The sequence below is a fragment of the Copadichromis virginalis genome, linkage group LG7 (genome assembly GCF_057382275.1).
Source record: "Copadichromis virginalis isolate Kocher_CV1m ecotype Utaka linkage group LG7, C_Virginalis_male_GT1.1, whole genome shotgun sequence".
In the NCBI taxonomy this organism is placed as follows: Eukaryota; Metazoa; Chordata; class Actinopteri; order Cichliformes; family Cichlidae; genus Copadichromis; species Copadichromis virginalis.
The window spans coordinates 49,088,802-49,111,691 of NC_140624.1; the positions used below are offsets into that span (position 1 = coordinate 49,088,802).

The 22,890-nt window shown below is 40.9% G+C and overlaps 2 protein-coding genes across 3 annotated transcripts; one reads left to right on the plus strand and one right to left on the minus strand.

Annotated features, from left to right (window-relative positions):
- The first annotated feature begins 3,216 nt into the window (after positions 1–3,216).
- rad23b (RAD23 homolog B, nucleotide excision repair protein) lies at positions 3,217–15,288 on the plus strand. Of its 2 annotated transcripts, none has more exons than XM_085463882.1 (10): positions 3,217–3,436; positions 4,286–4,367; positions 5,984–6,063; positions 7,564–7,745; positions 7,838–7,887; positions 10,280–10,407; positions 10,499–10,634; positions 10,784–10,911; positions 14,361–14,537; positions 14,758–15,288. In XM_085463882.1, the coding sequence occupies exons 1-10, from the start codon at positions 3,371–3,373 to the stop codon at positions 14,869–14,871; spliced, it is 1,143 nt and encodes a 380-aa protein (XP_085320008.1). In that variant the 5' UTR covers positions 3,217–3,370; the 3' UTR covers positions 14,872–15,288. The 2 variants fall into 2 exon arrangements, with proteins under 2 accessions (XP_085320008.1, XP_085320009.1); XM_085463883.1 differs by lacking the exon at positions 3,217–3,436 and adding an exon at positions 3,746–3,819.
- Positions 15,110–21,701, minus strand: klf4 (Kruppel like factor 4). The gene is made up of 5 exons (XM_085463881.1): positions 21,379–21,701; positions 21,137–21,248; positions 19,617–20,472; positions 18,880–19,050; positions 15,110–18,498 (listed from the first exon to the last, which is right to left on the minus strand). The coding sequence occupies exons 1-5, from the start codon at positions 21,381–21,383 to the stop codon at positions 18,323–18,325; spliced, it is 1,320 nt and encodes a 439-aa protein (XP_085320007.1). The 5' UTR covers positions 21,384–21,701; the 3' UTR covers positions 15,110–18,322.
- Between the last annotated feature and the right edge of the window lie 1,189 nt (positions 21,702–22,890).

The window sequence follows — 22,890 nt, forward strand, 5'->3', positions numbered from 1 at the left end:
AATGTACTCAGCAATGTTTTGGATTTCCAGTGTAACACAGCTCCCCAGTACCAGCCAATAACAGTGCCTACACCTTTTTCACAGGAAATAGCTTTGGGCTGAGAAGGCATCTCAGTGGCCTTCAGTCTGTGTTCCACCCTTCTCTCTCTCTCTCTCTCTCTCTCTCTCTCTCTCTCTCTCTCTCTCTGTGTCTCTACACCACTCCACACCCTCCAACAGCTCCGCTGACCAAAACCACAGATTCCTGCAAATACCAGTTGTGTCTGTTGTGTACTTGTGTGAGTCCTTGTGTCTGTTTATTGCACATGCATGAAATGCTGCAGCTCTGGATGTCACAAGTCACCGACACCAAAGGTACATTTAGCTACGCTTTCATGTTCCACGAGCTCCTCATTTTCTCACCATTACGCTGGACCAAGAGGCACCACTCTGACTACTCCATTATCGCTGTCTTCCTCTAGAAAGCCTTTATTTTGCCGCATTTCCTCTCCTGCCTGCAACGTCTTGATTTCACATGTCTAACATCATCTCTTAAAAATATCTTGAAGTCACCAGGGATCAGACTGTAATCTCTGTGGCTCTTCACTTCAGAGGGGGGCTGACGGCAGACTGACGACCCCTGGAGACAGGAGCAAGAGTCACAGCCACAGTGGGAGAGGGGAAAGGAGGACACTATTGTTTCTCGTGCGGCCGCTGCTGAGTGGAGCAACATAAGGAATGCCTGATGAGCGCTCGGGCCAAGGCAGGCGAGGGCACTGCCCCCGTCGTAATAACTGGATGATAGAGGGAGAGGATTGAGTGGAGAGAAAGAGGAGGGGAAGGCAGGATACAAGGAAGGCAGAAGGACAAAGGCAGTTGAGAGGAGTGGTAGATAAGGACAGACAGAGTCATACAAACAGTCATTGCAGGTAAGAGGGAGTGATATAAGAATAAGGGCGAAATGACCTGGGGAAGAGACCCCATCGGCCTCCAGCATATCATCTTTGCACTCAACAGTCCTGTTTAAAGTCAGGGCTGGGCAGCTGGACGATAGAAGCCAATAAAACCTCTGAATGCTGAGTGCTGGATGGGTGATATTGAAATTCCTCTATGCATGCCAGAAGGACCTGGGATTGTTGAAAGGTTGATAACGGAATAAACTGCCAGCTCATGTTTACTAAGGAGAGAGAGTTTTTCCTAAAACGTCAGTCTTGAGACAAATGTAATGAACAAGCAGCAAAAACATTCAAGTAATGCATTGCATGTCAGTGGTTACATACTGCAAGCCTTCGCATCTGCTCAGATGATGCTGTCCCTGCTTTGAAAACAATTTGCATCTAATTTGAAGAGGTTAGTACTGTAGAATACGAGTGTATGCAACAGGCTACAATGACCTTTGAAGGATTAAATTGAAGATATAGGCCTTTTTGACTTGTTATAATGGCTTACTTGGTTACTTAGTTTGTTACTATTTTAATTTCATGTGTTTGTCCTGTGTTGACAAGGCAAAATGCATACCATGAAAAAAGAGCTGTTAACACTATTGCACTGAAAATTGTTTTTGTGTCTATTGAACTATCCCTCATTTATATTCATATTTTACAAGGAAAATGGGAAATAAATGCAGCAATTTATTGAAACATATGCAGACATAACCAGCAGTAAAGTATATGAGACGAAAACTGAGTTTGTAAAATAAAACCTTGAAAGTCAATATTTGGTATGACTGCCTCTTTCTTCAACAAAGCCAGAACTTAGGCAGGCTTTCTTGAAGTAGCCTTCAGGAATCGCTCTCCCGGCTTCTTGAAGGACACTCAAAGCTCTTCTTTGATCATAGTCATGCTGAAAAATGAAGCCTGCTGAATGAATGCTTTCCAGATGGTATTGCACAGTGGATCAAAATCTGGTGGTGCTTATCTGTGTTCACATTCAATTCATCAATTTTGACAGATGGTTGTAGATACTCTCTCCTATATTCTGTTGCAGCTGATTTTCAGTTCGGTCCAGTCTTTTCTCCCTCTTTCCTGATGAGGCTTCAGTGAGCAGTAGATGGATCAACAGCTATCAGACCTGTGTCAGACCTATGATTTTTACTTCCTATTTCTTAGGAACATGACTTTCAGATACTGTTCATCTGCTGATGTGTGTGTGTGTGTGGGGGGGTATGTTTGTTTTTTCTTCCTCCACTTGTCTAGTTTCATCAAAATCTTTAAGGACACAGTGCACAGCATGCTGAGATATGCCAAGTTTTCAGCTCATAGATCTTTGGGACTCATCTCATTGGTACAGAAATATTATTTCATGCCTTTCAAACTGTGTTATCTTTGGCATTTTTTGTAGATTCAACTAAAGAAATGGGAACAAATGATGTGCTTTTGTGACAGGCTGCTAGTAATAAAGTGCCTAAAGATACAATTTAATACAATTTGCCAAGATGTCTGTTATGTGTAGAAAGACACTGTGTTCATCGCTCGAGTTAAGTGTTTTATTGTGGTTAGTGAGTCATACGTAAGTTAAGTGGTTCAAGAAACAAACAAGCAAACATTTCCCTGAAAATGGTCACGTAAAAGGACTGAACATGAGTGAAAAAGCAGCCATTGTCCAAAGAAAAACTTTAAATGACCTTCAGAAAGCCAAGACCTGCTCAAGACCACTTTGAAAAAGTACAAGAAAGTCTGGCTCTTTCGAAGCAAAATATAAACTAATGACAGGTGACTCTGGACTTTTGCGCAGTACCTTACCCTGTACTGTATTACAAATAAATGAGTAGAAAAGAAAGGAAAGTTTGCAAGCTCACCTGGGGACTAGTAGCTGGGGGAGTGGCTTTTTATGTGTATGCCCTTATGCATCACATGAAACAAAATGAATGATGAGCAGTAAAAATGTTCTTAAGTAATGTGCTTAACTGTACTGGAGAATTTCTGTTTTCTGTTAATTCACATTCATCTCCAGTTAATGCTGGATTTGCAGGTATTATAAATAGCCATAAAACATCAGCTTATAAAATATGTTTTTGCATGTTATTGAAATTATAATCCACAAGACTCTTGGCTTACTTAAGTTTTTCTGCGTCATTTTGCCGATTATACTTGTGTGCCTTCAGTTAATCAGCTCGCAGTGTTTCTGCATTGTAATACTTCATTGGAATCAAGCGTGTTGGAAAACTCATCAACGAGCACACCTGAGCATTGTGACCAATGCTCAATTTACTGCAGTACCGAAGCAATCCAGCAGGAGCGCTGTCCGTCAAGTATTTAACATAGAAGAAGAAAAGCGATACGTCATGGCGGCTGACAGTTTACGATGATTTAACGAAAACAGTAAAGACTCGTGCAAGTTGGATTTAAAGCGTTTAAACCGGACGCAGGAATAATAAAACTCCACCGACAAAATGCTAATAACTTTGAAGACCTTACAGCAGCAGACTTTCAAAATCGACATCGATGAAGAGGAGACGGTGAGAGTTAATAATCATGCATTTTGTGACAGGGGAGTGGAATGGGAGTTGAGTATGTCCTGAAATCGACATGATTTGTTTTGACCATTTCCAGTTTTGGCGTTTTATAGGCAAGTCTGGGTTATAACGTAAGATTCTTTTTGGATGCGTCTGACGTGCATTAGAAGTTCGGCTTAATGCAGATGCGCATTATTTTTAAAAACCAATCAGGAAATTGTTTTTGTTTTCAGCATTTAGCCGTAGCCCACTTAAGGCTCCAAATGTGAGTGTTACGGGGGGCGGGGTGGGGTTGACAGGTTAGCTTGAACCTTACCATTTTAGTGTTTCTCAGTCTTTTTATGTTAGCTTGTAAAACTTATTGTAATTGGAACATTTGGGTTAAGGTAAAACAAGAAAACATTGGTGCCATTTAGAGAAAGTAGTGTTATTTAAAGTAATTAAAACATGTTGTACTTGTTATTAAGCTTGTATAAACTCCCTTTTGTCTTTGGGCAAAGATATAAATCTTTGAGCTAGCGTTAGCTTTAACCGTCGGCTACTGAAGGCCGGCTGGCTACAGCACATCTCATTACATCTCATTCTAATATGATTAACTTTAGTGCAGACACTTTACTTTTACTTTCGACGTGCTTGTATGCATATTAGTCGCCAGATTATAGTTGCACTGCTTTTAAATGTATGGTTTTGCATAATCACCGATGACACAGCTGACACAGTTGGGTCACACTTTGGACTTTTACTCCTGTTAGCGTTGCAGGGCTGGACAAAATGGTGCCAGTAAAACATCTTAATGGTTTTGTTGGTAAGGGATGAAAATATGAAGTAAAAATGCATATGTTTATTTCACAGGTGAGGACATTGAAAGAGAGGATTGAGCAGGAAAAGGGGAAGGAAATCTTTTCAGTTGCCGGACAGAAACTGATTTATGCTGGTATGTTATATGCTCTTGTATCTTCTTAACTTCTTTCTTTCTTCAAGGAAATATTAATTTTTTAAAAATTACTTTATTCTTTTAGCCCTTTTTAAGCACACAGTTACAAAGTGCTTCAAAGTTTGGATAAAATCACACATTAAAGAAAAGCGTCAAACATGCCAACATTGGCTTACATTCAGTCCTACATACACACAACTCCAATAAACGCATAATGAAACATGAGTGAACATTTAAGAAAACACTAACAGTCGTTTAAACTACACTGGTCCAGAATTTAGGAGCTACAGCCTCAAAAGTATGATCACCTTGAGATTTAAAATGAGGGCGGGGAACTGTTAAAAGACCCTGATCAGATTATCGAAGAGGTTGACAGCTGTTATAAGGTCTCAGTAGTGTTGCTATATATGCAGGAGCTGATTTTTTTATTTGTATTTTTGAGTTGTAGGCTAGGGCTTTTTTTAGGTTTACAGTTCAATGAAAGACGACCATTGCAGAGCCATTGAACTGACTGAAGTTGTCCCAATTTTTGTTGCTTTTTGTATGTATGCTTTTAAACCATTATTGGTATTATTGGCTGTAGTCACACAGCCCTAATGACCAGTTAGCAACCTGCTGTCAGCGACCCACTGGTTATCCCCTGTTGCTAGGGAAAATGTGCATTCCCTGACCAGCTGTCAAGTGGTTGCAGGAAGTTACTAGTAGTGGCTATATGGAATTGGTCACAAAAAGGTATTATGGAAGACAACAACTTGTCTGCAAATACACTTGATGTACAAGCTGTGTGTTAAAGAAGCTGTGCGAACTGTAAACAAAACATTCATCTTCAAACTAAAGGTTGTGTCTTTTGAAACACGTTGGAGTTGCAATAAAGCACTGCTTTTACTTTGAAGGTGAATGTTCTGTTTCTAACTTGCGTTGCACAATCGAGTGTTTGCGGACAACTTGGTATCTTCCATGTGAGCTTTTGGCGACCATGATAGTCGGCTAGCAAACAAAAGAATAATGAGGGTGCAGTCAGCAACCTCCAACAACCGCTCGTCAACCAGTGAATGAATACATATTTTTTTCCTAGCCTTCAAAGGGTTTCCAGGGTTACTGGCCAACCCTTTGTTGGGCTGACTAGGCTCTAGGGCTATGTGACTGAGTCCTTAATCAAGTATATTCAGGGAACCTGTTGCAATTGAAGTCACCACAAATGCTAATTTTCCTTTGTTTAAATAATTTTTGCTAGTGTCTATATTTCAAAAAGTGCAATAGAGGGAAAAGCTGCATTAAAAATATAGATTTTTGTCTCCCTCAAACTTAAGTGACACAGCTGAGCTTTTGTGTTTTTGAAAACCATCGGGGGCTCATTGTACTTTAGAAGCTTTGTCTATATAACAATACTGTATTGCCATTTAGACCTCAGGGTTTTGCTTGACCTGCTAAAAAATTCTCCGACATACATAAAGTACAAAACAAAAGCCGTGTAGCAAATCATATCATGAAGAACAAGTTGTGGTGATAAATTCAGATGATTCATCTGTTTACTGACATAGTTTGATATTATCTGTTGTTGAGGTTAAGGGAGGGAATGCCCTGAAGTTTTGACTTTTTTTTTTTTTGTGTTACAGGAAAAATCCTCAGTGATGACTCACCGCTCAAAGAATACAAAATCGACGAGAAGAACTTTGTGGTCGTCATGGTGACAAAGGTTTGGGAATTAGGAATAGTTTTAGTAAATTGCAGGTGTTCTTTGTCAAGCACATCTTGTGATGTTTCTGTAGAACGCCATGTCCTTGCATATTATGAGTACAAGCTCATACTCGACTATGATTCGGCATTTCCAACCACTTGTCTGCTATTAAATATCCTCTTCTGCACAGGAACGAGTGCTCACAGCATGATCAGTACAGTATGGATAGAAGGTCACTGTTTAGCTCTGCTGTCTATTCCACTGCATGGAAAATTAGTTGTTCCAAGCAGGGATTATCCTCAAAACGTACAAGAATTACTTTTTTACGATTTTTTTTTTTAAAATTTTTTTTTTTTTTTGGGGGGGGGGGGGGGGGGGGGGTTGTTTTTTGTTTGTTTGTTTTTTAACTCTATTGTGCTACACAATGGTCCCCTGCCTGTGAAAATGTGTCTATAAGAAATAGGCTGATTGTAGCCTTCAATAAGTTTGTAAACTCTCCAACCAAACTTAAAATAGATTAAAAAAGTGCAGAAAAACATAAAACAAAAACAAAAAGTTTTAATTTGTTAATTGGCTCTTTTATCTGCACTTTCATGTGAGCTACTGTACTCTTTCTCTCTCCACTCCTGTGCTCCCTGTTTCGCAGAGAATGTGCAGTTTACACTGTGTGTCTGTAGGCCTCTAATCTTATTTGCTCAGCAGTGCAGAGTAGTCTAGAAAAAATACTGATAATAAGAAGCCAAATATTGCCCAAAATATCAGAACCCCCTCTTCTACATCACTTCACAAACTTCACACTGGAGTCCTGAGGAATACAGCCGCCACAACTGAAATAGATTGCACAGTCCAGAGCAAAAGTAGGCCCAACAAAGGTAATGAAAATCAGTTTCTCCTAATGATGAGTAATGTAAAAGTAGCACAATTACTTGGGCTCTGATTCATGTTTGAGGCTGAGTTGTAAGCCACAGAAAATGAAGGCAATGTCTTTGTGTATTTAAAACATGTTGTTGTTTTGGGTATGAGCAGGTGCTTTTACAGTTTTATACTTTGGAGAATGGTGTAGTTCCAAGTTTAAGATCCATGAGGTAAAATGCTGATTATGAGAGAGGAGCGACTGCAGTGCCAAAATTGTTGCTTATGTATCTAGAAGCTATAGGTTTATGGTATTAAAAAATGAGGGCTGTCCCAAATACCTACATCAATAGTGAAGTTTTGGGCCTTCTAAGGATTCACATAGTCACATAATCAGCTACAACCTTAGAACTTTTTATATCCAAGCAATCGTTCAGTGAGCAAATCCTTGTCTTTGGCTGGATATTTCCTGAGGCTGTCTTTTTGTTGCTCACACTGTCTGACCCATAGCAGCCCACTGAGCTTCCTAAGGAATCAGTCCCAAATTCCATGTGATGCGACAGCTGATCCAGCAGAGAGCAGCCTTAAGTAAAATACAGCCCAAATTTACCATTTTGATTACAACTAAAAGAGAAAAAAAAAAAAAACTACAAATTTGTTTTGCAGCCTAAAAAAGCCCCCGCTGCCTCACAGCGTTCAACAGCAGTGCCTGCTCCCAGCACTACAGCTCCAGCTGCACAGTCTGATTCATCATCCACTTCAGACAAACCAGCAGAGCAATCTTCTACAGACGACAAACCAGAGGAGAGCCAGCCTTCAACAACTGAAGCATCTTCCACTTCTGTCGGGTAAAGACGGGCTGATGCTTCTCTTTAACTGTTCAGTGTGTGGCTTTGAGAAACGACTTTTAGACCTAATCCAAGGTCTCCTTCTGTTACAGACGCTCTGGAGATTCAACAAACTTAATCAGTGAAGCAGTTTCAAATCTAGGTAAGCTTGTTTTTGTGAGGTTTAGTATTCTATTGCGTTCTATTGTTGTTGGATTTCTATTTTTTCTTGTTGTTGTATTTGAGGGGAAAGATTTTATAATGGCTAAAGTAGGGCTGTTTGATATAACAATATATATCGGATGACTGTATAAAAACGTCTATCATTTCCTTTTACGCTATCGTTTGTTTCGTGGTGTCACAAAATAAACCATTTACGGCAATAATTTTTCATCGTTTTGATGGTCACTGTAGTGGCTATATTAATTTCTTAAAGTTTTCTCTTTCTCTTATATTTAATATAACCACACTACGGACGGACAAGCGCCTGTTTTTATGCGTTGTCGTTAGCAACAACAACGGTAAAACCATCGCGTGTCCGCTTTTTTATTTTCCACATAAAGCTTTCACAATAAAGTTCAAGATACTGTTGAGACTTTTCAAAATAAACTAATTCACATGAAAGAGTATGCAGTGTTTACGGATGAGAAGCAAAAAAGAGCCGCCAGGTGCTAAAAAATAAACCCTAGACTCAAACGTTGGAACGGGCTTTTCCCCGCAGCACGCCGTGCAATAAATATTCACAAAGAAAATAGCGGCTGTTACAACTTAGGTCTAAAAATGTATCGTTTCATGCATCGGTTAAAACACTCGACTCCAGGTACATGACGCGCAGCTGGAAACACTTCACGCAAGTCGAGCTGCCCGAGATTCACAGAATTTAAAATGTTAATTTTTTATTTTATTTTTTTTAATTTTTTTTAATATCGTTATCGATAGATGTCTTATATCAGGATATGAGATTTTGGTCATATCGCACTAGAGATGGCACGATACCACTTTATGTCCGATACCGATACCGATATCATAAATTTGGATATCTGCCGATACCGATATGAATCCGATATAGTGTTTTTTAATCAACAAAACTGTTTTTTAAATATCTTGCTGCATTTTGTATAAGTTCATACTCAAGTTTAAAACAACAACTACACTAAAGCTATTCTGTTATACCTGTATGCAAAAAAAAAAATATTTCATAGTTCAGCAATACTGATCAATCTAATAAACTTAAACCTACACCATCCTCCCTATTCTGGTATTTTAAAGAGTACTTAGCGTAAATATTAAGCAACCTAACTAATAGGGTTCCAACTCCCAGCAACAACAAAAATAAATAAATAAAAAATAGGGAACCACCCCTCACGCTCCACCTCATGATGCTTAATCAACGTAATCAACCTTAATTTGATGCAGTGTGAAAAAAAAAATGCACAGAAATCAATTATTTTTCAAGAAATATTAAATAGATTCAACATCTTTCTTCAACAAAATTGCAGACTGCACAGATGGTACCTTCCCAAAGGAAAAAGTACTATAGTTTACTAGGGTATATATATTAGACTTAATAGTTACTATATACAGTAATTGACTTCTATTCATTTTGCATCAAATTAAAACTTTGGGTGTCAGATAATTATTTATTAAAAGCTCGACATTTTAAATGAGAATAAGAAAGAAAAGTATGTCTTTGTGCCCCCTTTTCCCTGTTAATGCCCTATCGGCCCCCCTGGCTAAACTTTGCTAGATCCGCCCCTGCACAGTTACCAGCGTCAGCTACGTAGAAAAAGATCCTGGAGTAGAAAGTAATATTAAATACATTCTAACAACAGCTGATCAAGCTTAAACGTGCTGCTGTTGTTCAGCCACTGGTTTCCTCTTTCTGGTGCAAAGTGGGCCAAAAGCAAACTAGAGACACGGACTCGCGACAGAAAAGCCGATCAGCTGATCGTTAAGCAGTTTCATGATTGAAGTAGCAGCAGGAGAGGCAGTCGCTTGTTAAGCTTAACGCAGGAATGCTTTACAAACATTCAGAGATGGACTTACACACTTGCTTTACTTCTCTCTGGATAACTTTGTCGGAGATGAAATGCCGGGTTGCTAGCGAAGCTCCACATGCTATCCAGACCACCGACAGGTCCCGCATGCCACAGCTGCTCTATCACGTGATGCATACTGCTCCGACGTGCTAACGTTCTGAGGCGAGTTACGGCGTGTTGCAAGTTTTGTGAGGTGCTTTCGTGATATTTAATGGATCGGATTACATTTTTTATTTTTCTCCGATATCCGATCCAGTAATTTAGGTCAGTATCGGACCGATACCGATACGTAATATCGGATCGGTCCATCTCTATATCGCACAGCCCATGTCCCTGTTGAAACCGAACATATATGCAGATATTGGGTCATTACAATGTTGCACCATTGAGCAGAAGTTCCTAAGTTTACTACATTCTTCTAGAAGTGGCTGATGACGTACTAAATGTCGGAAAGCAAAACTTGACTTTCAGTTTGTAATAACGAAATGTTCCGTCTTTGTGTTTGTATCCGTACAGTGACAGGCTCTTCATATGATGCCATGGTGAATGAGATGATGCTCATGGGTTACGAGAGGGAGCAGGTGGTGGCTGCTCTGAGAGCAAGCTTTAACAACCCCGACAGAGCTATGGAATACCTCCTCACAGTAAGAGCAGTGAAATTTTTAACAGAGTATTGTATATTCAGTAACTGTGTCATAGCAAACAAACAGGTGTATGTCATCAATTTCCCCACAGGGTATCCCAAGCAGAAATCAGGGTAATGCATCAGGTCGTGATGCAGCGGCGCCTCCAGCGAGTGGAGCTCCAGCTGTACCTGCAGGCAATGCTAGTGCTCCTGCCAATACTAGGTCTTCACCAAGTGCTGGGGGAGGTAAATGGCCTTATATTGTTCTGCAGCTTCAATGAAAAAATGTTTTTCTTTGTTGTTCTTCCTGTGGCTCTTTTTTTTTTTTTCCCCCCTTGTCTTTGTGTCTTTTTTCTTTCAATTTTTTGCCTGCGCTGTGTGACTCATACTTGTAGGCAATCCACTGAACTTCCTAAGAAATCAGCCCCAATTCCAGGTGATGCGACAGCTGATCCAGCAGAACGCAGCCCTTCTTCCCGCCCTGCTGCAAGAGATCGGCAGGGAAAATCCAGAGCTGCTGCAGGTGACAGGACAGAGCCTTATGTGTCAAAAAATAAAAATGTTGTTGGAAACATGGATGTAGTAAAGGCTTTTAACATAATTCTTATTTAATATAATTAAGGGGTTAAAAAGTCACATTTCACTTAACAGGTCACTTGACCAGTTCATACTTCTACTTACTCAATGCAAGATTAACTGTTTTTCCAGTTTGGATAGAATACACCTTCCCTTTGGAAGGCCTGATATCAGTGTTAAGTTGATAAGCTATATCCCTTACTCTGAAGGAGGGGCTCAGAGAATCACTCTTTTATATTTGAGGAAGCATCAGACTGAATTTAAGCGTTACAACAAATAATTTAATGAAATAATTCTAATTTAGTGAAGTGGTATTTTTAACATTTTTTTTTTGCGTTGCTCAGTTCAAATGTATGTATTTGCATTGCTTTCTTTTAGCTAGTTGGGAATCACTATCACAAGTGCACATCTTTACCGTGAAACCGAAATCGTATAAGTTGAAGAAGATGAGTCCTCAAGCTTACATAATGGGAATTTGAAAAGCACCATGACTGGAGATTTTCAGTTATGGCAGATGTGAAATACCTCTGCTCAAACTGCTCACACTTTGCTGTTAGCTTCTGCTATGCTGTTAGCACTCAAATTCAAAATTCAAATTCAAATTTTATTTGTCACGTACACAGTCATACACAGTACGATATGCAGTGAAATGCTTAGACAACTGCTCGTGACCTAAAGGGGGGAAAAAAAAAAAAAGGAAAAGGCTATGAATAAGATAGGAAATAAATATGAAAAATTAAAAAGGGTAAATTTAACTAGGAAGGAATAAAATATAAATTAAGGTTAAAAATGAAACAACTGTACAACAAAATACACAGTATAGAACTATATAAGAATGTATGAAGTAATATAAAAAAATAAAAAAATATATATATATATATATACATACATACACACACAATAACAGCAGCTGTACAAGTATTAACTGGAAATGAAGAATATAGTGACCAGTGTTGTGCACTCCACATTATGTCTTGTGCAGTGCAAATATGCTTTAAGTGATGAAGTGAAAACAATGTCCAGAATGTTCAGTGTGTGTGTGTGTAAGAACCATATGTGTGGATCAGTACTGTGTGGTGGTGTGATTGAGAGACCGTATCGCCTGCGGGAAGAAGCTCCTCCTCAGTCTCTCTGTGTTGGTCTTCAGGGAGCGGAATCGCTTTCCTGACCTCAACAGAGAGAACAGTCTGTTGTTGGGATGGCTGAGGTCCTTCACGATCTTCCTGGCCTTGGTCCAGCACCGCCTGCTGTAGATTGAGTGCAGGTCAGGGAGCTCAGAGCGGATGGTGAGCTCAGCTGACCGCACAACCCTCTGTAGAGCTCGTCTGTCCTGCATGGTGCTGTTCCCGAACCAGGTTAAGATGTTTCCCGTCAGGATGCTCTCTATGGTGCACGAGTAAAAGTTCCTGAGCACCTTGGAGGGCAGTTGGAAGTCTCTCAAGCGTCTGAGGTGGTAGAGATGCTGTCGGGCCTTTTTCACCACGGTGTTGATGTGACAGGACCATGACAGGTCCTGCGTGATGTGAACTCCGAGGTATTTGAAGCTGTCCACTCTCTCCACTGGGCACTCGTTGATGACGGGGGTCTGGTAGTTCCTCTCCTGCTTAGTGCTGAAGTCCACTATCAGCTCCTTTGTCTTACTGATGTTTAGGAGGTTGTTCCTCTGGCACCAGTTCTCCAGATTCCTAATCTCCTTCAGGTAGGCCGTCTCGTTGTTATCAGAGATCAGGCCCACCACGACGGTGTCGTCAGCAAACTTGATGATGGTGGTGGAGCTGGTAGTGGCCACACAGTCATATGTGTACAGAGAGTACAGCAGGGGGCTCAGAACACACCCCTGGGGGGCTCCAGTGCTGAGAGTGGTGGAGGCTGAGACATGTCCGCCCATCCTTACTGCCTGTGGTCTACCAGTTAGGAAGTTGGAGATCCACTGACACATAGATGAGCTGAGTCCCAGATGCTCCAGCTTGGTGGTGAGTGTGGAGGGAATTATGGTATTAAATGCAGAGCTGTAGTCTATGAAGAGCATTTTAACATAATTCCCCCTTCTAGTGTCCAAGTGAGTGAGTGATGTGTGGAGGAGATGAGAGATGGCATCGTCTGTGGAACGATTTGGACGGTAAGCGAACTGTAGTGGGTCCAGTGTGTCTGGTAGTGAAGAAATGATGAAGTCTCTGACCAGGCGTTCAAAGCACTTCATCACTACTGAGGTGAGGGCTACAGGGCGATAGTCATTGAGAGAAGCAGGGTGGGGTTTCTTTGGGACAGGAACAATGATGGACTCTTTGAAGCATGTGGGGATCACCGACTGAGATAAAGAGATGTTGAATATCTCAGTGAACACAGGAGCTAGCTGGTATGCGCAGTCTCTTAGGATACGACCTGGGGGTCTGGTCCTGCTGCTTTCCTGGTGTTCACTCTCTTGAAGGCTCTCCTCACATCATGCTCGGAGATGACGAGCACATTTCCGGTGCTGCCAGTATCACTCCTGCCAGCAACTGTTACACTGCTGCTGACTCACAGTTGGCAAGGAACACAGAAATGAAGAATTGCTTCAGCCTGTTGTGAGCATATCTAATCTGGCTTTTCAAGTGGGGAATAGTCTGATATACTGTCCATATATCAGATCAGTTCATTCCTAACTTGGCATATTAACAAGTTTAACCATAAGATTAGAAAAAAATTATATCAAAATTGCTCTACATTGAGAGCAAATTGTAGAGTGATTGTCTCCCCTTCCAGGTTGTCTCCTTAGGCACCTCTGGACCGTTTCCAGAGTAGTTTCTGTTTTTAGTACGCGTCCTAGGACTCCAAATCTGATTACTTGCACCACTTCACCATGGATGACCAAGGTCTGAGTCAGTTCATCGAGTTAAGAATGCAACAAAGAGCTTACGGCATGAATTTGTCTCTAACTATAAACTATAAACATACAGCTCTGCTGTAGCCTGTAGCATAAAGGGGTGTCTGAGGAAGAACATTAAACTCAAACCACCTAAACTGTGACACGGGCTGTAGTAGCAAAAGCGCTGGAAGTAGTGGAGTGCTGCCATGAGGAGACTACTTATAAGGGGAGCGCAGACAAATTGACTTTAAGTCAGAAAATATGTATTTTTTTTTAATTTGTTTATTTTAGAAGTGAAACTTTCTGGCTTCATGTTGTGTTGAGTTGTGACTGCACAGCAAATTCATGAGATTCCAGCTGCTTTGTGCAAATAAACCTTTAGACCCTTGGTGTTTGCGAGTCTTGTGACTCTAGGAAACTACTATACCTAATCACCTATTTTTTTCTAATTATAAAATTATCGTTTGTAGTCTTTATTTTTAATGTATTATTTATTTCTGCAGTAGAGAGTTTCCATTGCTATGGAGTCTTCTTTTTATCTACCACACTAGGAGATCAGCAGCCACCAAGAGCAGTTCATTCAGATGTTAAATGAACCCGTCCCAGAGCCAGTGCCAGGAGGTGGCAGCAGTGGAGCAGGAGGAGGAGGAGGTGGTGGCGGCGGCGGCGGCGGAAATCAAATGAACTATATCCAGGTCACACCACAGGAGAAGGAGGCCATTGAGAGGGTGAGGAGAACGACACATGGATGACACATTTTCCATAATTGCAAAGCTCAAGGCTCCTTTACCAAACATGGTGGACTATCTATGTGAACCAGTTTCCCTTACATGTCACATTTGTGCAACATTTACTCAACAAAATGTCAAATGAAGGGATATTACTGACTGGGGAGTATGTATTAACGTATTGATTGACTAACTTTAAGCTATGACTCTCTGATTCCAGCTAAAAGCCTTAGGATTTCCAGAGGGACTTGTTATACAAGCCTACTTTGCTTGTGAGAAGAATGAGAACTTGGCTGCCAACTTCCTTTTACAACAGAACTTTGATGAGGATTAAACAAGCCATCTTCATACCACTTTCTCTATGTTTTGATTGCAGATTTTTTTTTTTGATAAATGTGCACAATAAGCCTTTTAGTTTCCAAAAAAACTATTTTATTCACCACTTCCACGTTCTACTTTCTTTGTAACACTGGATCTTTATCAGCTGGTGGCTGCTGTACGAGGGGAGGATTTTGTTTGTTATTGGTTAAAAATGAAGTAAAAATTAAATTACAATAATTTTGCATCAGAAATAATCTGTTTATTATTTGTTATACTTAAGACCAGTATGTTTTATGTTAAGTTTTTTTTTCTGTTATGTGAGATGAGTTCTGGGTTCATCTGAAAGGTTCTGACAGTATTCATGCACTCTTATTTGATTTTTGGAGTTGACTTAAAATGGAGATTTGAAAAATTAAAGTGTTCAACACAAGCAACGTGGAGTTTTGTTTGTATTTATTTTTTTTATTCATCTTTGTTTTTCAGCATGAAAAAACACCACGATTAACTGCTTATCTGAGTTAGTGTTGTGTTTCGGAGGTGGATCTGGAGCCTGTCCCAGTAGGGTACACTAAACTGGTGAATCTGCAATACGCATAGATGGATAGATATGCATGCATTTTAACATGTGTGGTGCTATGGAGAAGTATTAGCCTTCTTCCTGATTTATTTTTTTTATTTTTTTATTTTCAAATAATCAAACAAATGTAATATTAGAGGTAACTTGAATAAATACAAAATCCAGTTTTTCATTTATTAATGTGAAAATGTTAATGTTCCCAAACTTGCCAGGCCTGGTGTAGGAAAACGCCTGAAAACCAGTTGTACCACATTTGGAGGAGATGATTTTTCAGAGCACTGTATAAAGAGGGTCAAAGCTTTGGGAGAAGTAATACAGTGCTTTTTTTTTTTTTTTTTTTTTGCTGTTAATAAATGTGTATACTCACTTTTACATCTATATGTAAAAAATAAATAAACACACATACACAAGAAATCCACAATCCGTCTGACACTTTAGTCATTAAAATGCTGAATTAAAAGACATTGAAAATTAGCATATTCTTTCTGTAGCAACAAGCACTACAAATGACACCTGCAATTATAGCCGTCTGGTTTAAGAAGTGTAATTCTTAATTAAAAGGGAGATTCTGAAGGGATCGTGCTGTGCTTGAACCAAATAAACCTATAGGGGGCAACATAGACCACAATATATTTCCAACTTCCAAGCCTGAAGATGTGTGACTGGGGGCTACTACTCACAACAAATGGAAAGCAATGCTACCTGCATGGTCCACATCCTTCTTTTCCCCTTGTCATCCCTGTGCTGTGGTACTTAAGTCTCTAAAGAATGCTGTAATGTCCTAACTATAGGATGCTTTTTCCCTGTAATCAGTATGTGATGTTTTGAATCATCTTATAAATTCATATTGTTAAAAAATTATAATAAAAATTTTGTATTATTCAAAGGCTGTACACTCTCAAAGAGCAGTAAACCTCAGAGACACAGCAGCACCACTCAGGCGATCACGTAATCCTCAAAGAAAACAAATCCAATGGAGGCCACAGTACAAATTCACTCAGGATTTAATTTAAGGTGAGTCTCTATGGGTTTTTGTTATTATCGTTGCTTCACCACAACATCTGATCTCAGGCTTCACCCACCTGCCAAGTGCCACTTTAATAAATGTAACTATACAGCAAATGTGTCAACATCTAAATACACAAGTAAATACTCATACATGGGTTCTTATGTTTTTACCCTTTTCTTTCTTATCAGGATGTAAATTACTTTTTTCTTTCTTGATAAATTTAATAAAATTCTTTGCAAGGTGCTATAATGTCATCACGCTACAAATCCAAATACTTAGTGATAAATAACACAGCTGTTGCAAACCCAGTGTTAGATACAGTGGTAGATTTATTACATTTTGACATCCCCTGTCAAAATGAAGGGCTATTTAAATATCTAAAAATGATCACCATCTTTTAAACTTATTTGACATACATAAAAATAAGTACGGTTATTATAGTCCAAATCTCTACGAGGTCACACTGTGAGGCCTGCACAGTATAGGTATAGAGCCTTAACGGCTCAGCAACATCACCTTTCTACTGAGCTCTTTTCAGTGCTGTAAGTCTCAGGTCATCTATCTCACCGCAGCATATCTGAGTGCTTGTACTCCTATTGTGCACATCGGTGTCAGATTTGGTGTCACCCTTGAACGTCAGCCACCAACTCAGTTGTCCTCCCAATTCATCCGCCTGACAGGTGGAAAGAGAACTCCATGGAAGTGCGACATTGTAGGAGTGAATTTTCTTTGGAAAACCTTTTTTAACGGCAACATTGTGTTAGGTCGCCTGGAGTGATCTCACCATTACCACAGAGGTCAGTGCAGTAATCTTCAACCTACTGTAAAACTTTTTTTTATAGGACTAATGTCTTTCATCCTGCCAACTGTTCATGTCTTTAGATATCAAAGGTTGTCAATGAAATGGCATAAAGGTCATAAAGATTTTTCTTCTTATACCAAATACATTTTATTATAATGTAAAATACAAAACAATAACAAAGAATTATTATTTACAAATGTACAAAGTTCAAGATTATATTACATATTTTGGCTATAAACAAACAAATATTTGTTCAGAGTTATTCATTCAATACAAAAATACAAGCGTCTCATATAAATTATTGCACTTTGCAGCTGCAGTGCATTGAAGATTGCCATCACCTTTAAAAAAAATGAAGTGTTTACCTGATTTAAGTCAGATTGCGGAAGAGAGGTTTCCAAGAAACACAAAAACCATATGGCACTTTTTCATTTCACCCTTTTTGTATAATCTTTGGTACCTTTTATTACAAAAAAACCCTTCAGAGTCACTGAGCACCATTCTGTATAAATTAACATTGTACCTGAAATCAATGGCATTGCAGGTGAAATGTGTATATAAATATATATGTATTTAATTGTACAGTGTGTCGTTTACAGGGCCTATGAAGACATGTTGCTGGTAAAGGCCTCTGGAGATGTTTTTTCTGTTGCTCCTGGTTTCCCTGACAAAAATACACTTCCAGTTCGAAAAAAACCCCAAAAAAAACAGTTGGCACCTGGTCCTCCAAGTTTTGTCGGTTAAATAACACAAATTCCAGTTTGGTCCCTTTCATAAAAAAAGTTTACAACCCTGGCTGAGAGGTCTTGTCGAGTCACCTGCACAACGTGCGAGCACGGGATCAGTCTTGAGAGAAATTCTTGGCTCTTAAAGATCCAGCGCTCTTTCATTTTTGTTTCTTGCCATGAACACCACAGCTTGTCTTGTTGCTTGACGCCAGTTTGAAGGCAAATCGTGGTTTAAAAGAAAAAAAAAAAAAAAAACTGTAGGTCACAGGTTTGTTCAGGGTTCTGCTAACGTACATACATGTCCCCTTCCCCGCCCACTGGAGCCTTCATCCACCGACCATCCAAGTCTCATAAGTGTCTCTTCATGTGGAGAGCTAGGTGATCTGACCTTGAAAACGCCCGGTCGCATTTCTGGCACTGGAACGGCCGGTGGCCTGTGTGTTTCCTGTAGTGGCGGGTGAGCTCATCCGAACGCGCAAACTTCCAGCCACAGCCCTCCCAGTCGCAGTGGTAAGGCTTCTCCCCTTTGATGGAAACACAATACACACAGAGCGGTTAGCACTGGCCCTGAGGTTAAAAATGGCCCAGCCTTCCCCACATTCAGGAGAAAAAGAGGTCCATCCTGTCCTGCAGCTAGTGTGTAAAGGCCAAACCATCCGGCCTGGGGTTTGTATTTGAAAAGGGATCAGTATCAACCTGTTTTACTGCACCTGCTAAACAAGTCCCCCTCCCAGCCCCCACCCTTCCAGCCCCTATTCAAACATGTTTGTCCATAATGAGCAAGTGATGTTCAACAAGGAAACTATCACGAAAATAAGAGAATAAGCTTAATGAGAGCGTGCTAAGGCTAAAAGCTAACACTAGTGTAAGCGGACGCCAGAAGCGTCAAACACCCATCTGCATACCTGTGTGTGTACGATGGTGCGCTTTAAGGTGCGAGCTCTTTGTGTATGTCTTCCCGCAGCCGACAAAGTCACACGTGTGTGTCGCCACTCTCTTCCTCGGCCAGGACCGTCGACCACGTTTAGGCTTTGGCTCCTCCGGCATGCAGTCACCAGTAGATATCATGAGGGGTTCTGTGGAGTCAAAAAACAGAGGTGACAATAACTGTTATCATGGTCCCTAATCATACTCCACATGAGCAGAGAAAACTTATAACTATATCAGAGGTCACTGAACAGTGGGGTAGGCTTATAGCCGATATAACAGAGGCATAAAAATTCAATATTTGTTTAAAAAGAATGTATCTTCTGTCTCGAACTTTGAAGGGACTCAGAAAACATCAGCCTCTCTTAAATCATATAAAAGGCTTGTGCAAAATAAAGCTGCTATTCTAAAAGCTTTAATACTTCTCTGCAAAACACTGCACAGTGCCACAATTAATTAAAAAAAACCCACCACAACAGAGAAGTGGTTCGTTTTAATGTTTTAAAGTAACAAACAACACAGATTCTATAGAAATTCAAATTCTGTATGCGGGCTAGACTTTTAAAGAGTTTTACGAGGACAAGATCCTTTTAAGTGCAATACTTTGAACCAATGGCTCGTTTAAAACCATTGACTCTGTATAAGTTGTGTTCTTAGACAGATTTTAAGAAAACACAGTTTTAAGAACTCTCTATTATAATAAATGCTCTCTAACCTTGGTACTGCATGGATGATGTCTGGGCGTAGGACGTGTATCCCGGTGGCGAACTATGGTGGTATCCCTGGGGAGGAAGAGGGATCTGAGAGTGGGAATGGCCCAACACCTGGTGTTCCCGGCTCAAGGGGTGGTCCGGGGAGAGGGAAGAGGATGAGGATAACCTGCTGTTTGTCATGGAGCGCCCTCTGCCATGGAACCCAAGATCCAAGTGGCTGGGACGCTGCTGCTGCTGGCTTCCTCGTCCATGGGAGTTTACTCCAGCCAGGTGTAGGTCCATGGGTTGTGAGATGGTGCAATTACTGGGGTTTTCCTGCTTTATCCTGTGGCACGCGAAGGTCGTCGAGGCACGTGAGGGAGTCGGGTCTGACACAGCGTTAACACAGGCCTTGCTAACATTCATGCTTTGGTTGTAATCTCCCATGTCCATTGTTGTCTTGACTACAAACTTCCCATGGAGGCTCGTGGGTTGGAGGTAAGCCGGATCCAGCTCGGGTCTCATGAGCTCGGCCACGAAGCCTCCAGAGGGCGAAACATCGTTGATGTCTGGAATGGTGTAGAGCAGCTCGCTGGCAGTTCCCTGAGGGGAAGGGAGAGGGTAAGATGAGGTGAAAGACCCAGGGGAAGGAGACAGTCCCTGGGCAGAGGTGCATGCCATGGCATCCTCCTGCTGTTGCTGCTGCAGTTGTTGCTGCTGCAGAATAGAGTTGGACAAAATAAAGTCATAGTCTAAGTCCAGGTCCAGCTCTGTGTCTTTCTTGGACATGCTGGTGGCAGTGGGATGGTCTGGGTCGGGGCAGCTGCTTTCGTCTGGCACGCTGGATCTCTTAAGATGGGACAACTCCTCCTTCCATCTCTACGGGAAAGTTATAGAGGCAATTATGAGTGTGCTGGCACAATTTGATCATTTGTGTCATGTTGCTGTTTTTACAGGCACAGAGTCGAGAAAATCACACTAGGGTTTTATCCTGTCTGTCCTGCTTGAAAACAGCCCTAAAACAGGGTAATTTAGAGTGAAGGGAACCTGGATCTGCAGTATGGAGACTGATTATTATGACAGCTTAGCTACAGAGCTGAGTGTGGTGCAGAAAGTGTCCTTGGCTGTAAGCACTTCCCAAGAATACTGATTTGTAGCTGAAAGAGTGGGCCCTTTTTTTAATGATCAGACTCAGAATAATCTTCCTTTCAATATTTTGAATTTGAACTGCATTTAATTGGAAAGCTAATCGAGCTGGATGCTCTCCACGGAGCAATACAGTAGCCCATGTGCGCTTCCCGTGCATGTCTCACTGTCTCCACGCTAAAGCAGCCTGTGTAAACTGGTGCACGCCCCATTGGAGCGTGGTGTCAAGCCCTGGCTGTAGTGTAACAACATGGGAGAGACACATTGGAAAAACAAGCACGCTAGAAATACACTGCACCCAATTCTTTGATGCTTTTTTTATTTTTGTTTTTTACCCCACACAGTGCTATTTTTTTTGGCATGCGCGCATAATATGAAGTGACCACAGGATACTCACTAAATTGGCGTTTCCTATAGATTTACTCTTGATAGTGGGGCCGCTGGCAAAGGTGGATATGGAGGGCAGAAGGGTTCCACCTAATGCCATCTCGACGTCATTTGGAGGCTGCCTGAAATTTAAACAGAAAAATAACGTAAATCCTCGCGGGCTGATCCCTGGGGCGAGCGCAGGCTGTTGTAGTCCAACAAGGAGATGTTAGTCAGTCAGATGTTGTCATTAAAAGTTTGTCAGGTCCACACCTCATCGCTTAGAGTTTATATATACACACATATATATAAATGTATATATATGCGGAGTCCCGTTTGAAAAGATTCTTCTGAGGATGCGGCTGCACTGCTTTGAATATCCCCCGGATTTTAAAGTTTCTGCTCCGCGTCGCGCATTACACTTTGGTTCCAGGACATGCCACCGCGAACGGGTTAAAAGCTGCCGGGCTGCTGCATTTTTAAAGCTGAAACGATGCTAAACGGGAAGATAGACTGGGGCGACGGGGCAGGGGGGGAATCCCTTGCTCCTGTTGCCATGCAGGGACCGGCAGTCTGAACTGAGGGAAGCGCGTGAGAGGTATTCGTCTTAAATCACTGGAGCGAAGGGAACCGCCTCTGTCGCCCCGGCAACAAAACATTAGCGGAAGGGGGAGGAGGGGAGGGGACTGGAGGGAGAGGCAAGGAGAGCGAAAGATTGGAGAGAGAAGTTTGTTTGTATTCATAGCAACCGTGACTCTCCTTACTTTTTGTTAGTCGTGCGAAATGTGGTTGAAGAACCGCGTTGTTCTAAATTCTGCACACGGCTGACATGGGAATACCTGAGACTTTCGTTAATAACGACTGGAGAGTCACCTGACGTGAGCAGGTGATATTAGGGCCTAGTTTCATTAGCTAACCCTGAGTTGTAAAAACACCAGGTACCTCTGCTTTTGGCGTATTTATCCAATAACAACAACTCTATTTGTGTTTGTCATTGCTGCGTTTGTTTCCCGTCGTAATTGTGGATTTGTTATTTAGTGGCACAGAGTAGTGCCAAAAGCGGTGGCCTATCCCATGACAGGTAAATATGCAAATTATTGTGGGTAAACATTATGTTTATCTATGTTACATCACGAGCCGGGACAAGGACCCTGTGTTGGAAATCATTCGGCCACTCACTACTCCCCACTCACTGTGAAATAGGGAGCTCTGTGTAAAGGACCGCATAGGGAGTCGTTTCATATCCCCCATTAAATATCTAATTTGTGTCACGCAATTAAAGCAAATATTATACTGAGTGCTTTTCTTCCAAATTAATCAACTTTGTGGTCGTTTTTTTCATCTTCAGAATAATGCATGATGGCTTTATAGTTTGTGAAATAATAATAATAATTAATAATGCAAACCTTCATTTGTATAGCACTTTAAAAACATAATTAAAAAGTGCTTTATTGAACACAAAAAATAAATCACAGACAATACTGAGGGTTGAATACTTTGCTTTCGGACAGACCTGTAAGGCAGTGAAAACACTATCTAGTCCTGGACATACTGAGTACTGAGTTGCTTCACACAGCCTGTATATAAATGACGGAAATGCCGGAAGCAAGTAAATCCAATGTTGCACCCTGCTGTCTTTCCAAAGTCCTGCAGGCGACTCTTCTGTTTTTAAAAAATATGTCAGATTTTATCTTGCTCACCTGATTTATAATCTCAGTAGACACCTTCTTATTCAGTGCATGGTCTTAATCCTTAGTGAAACATCGTATTTAAATCCAACTCAGG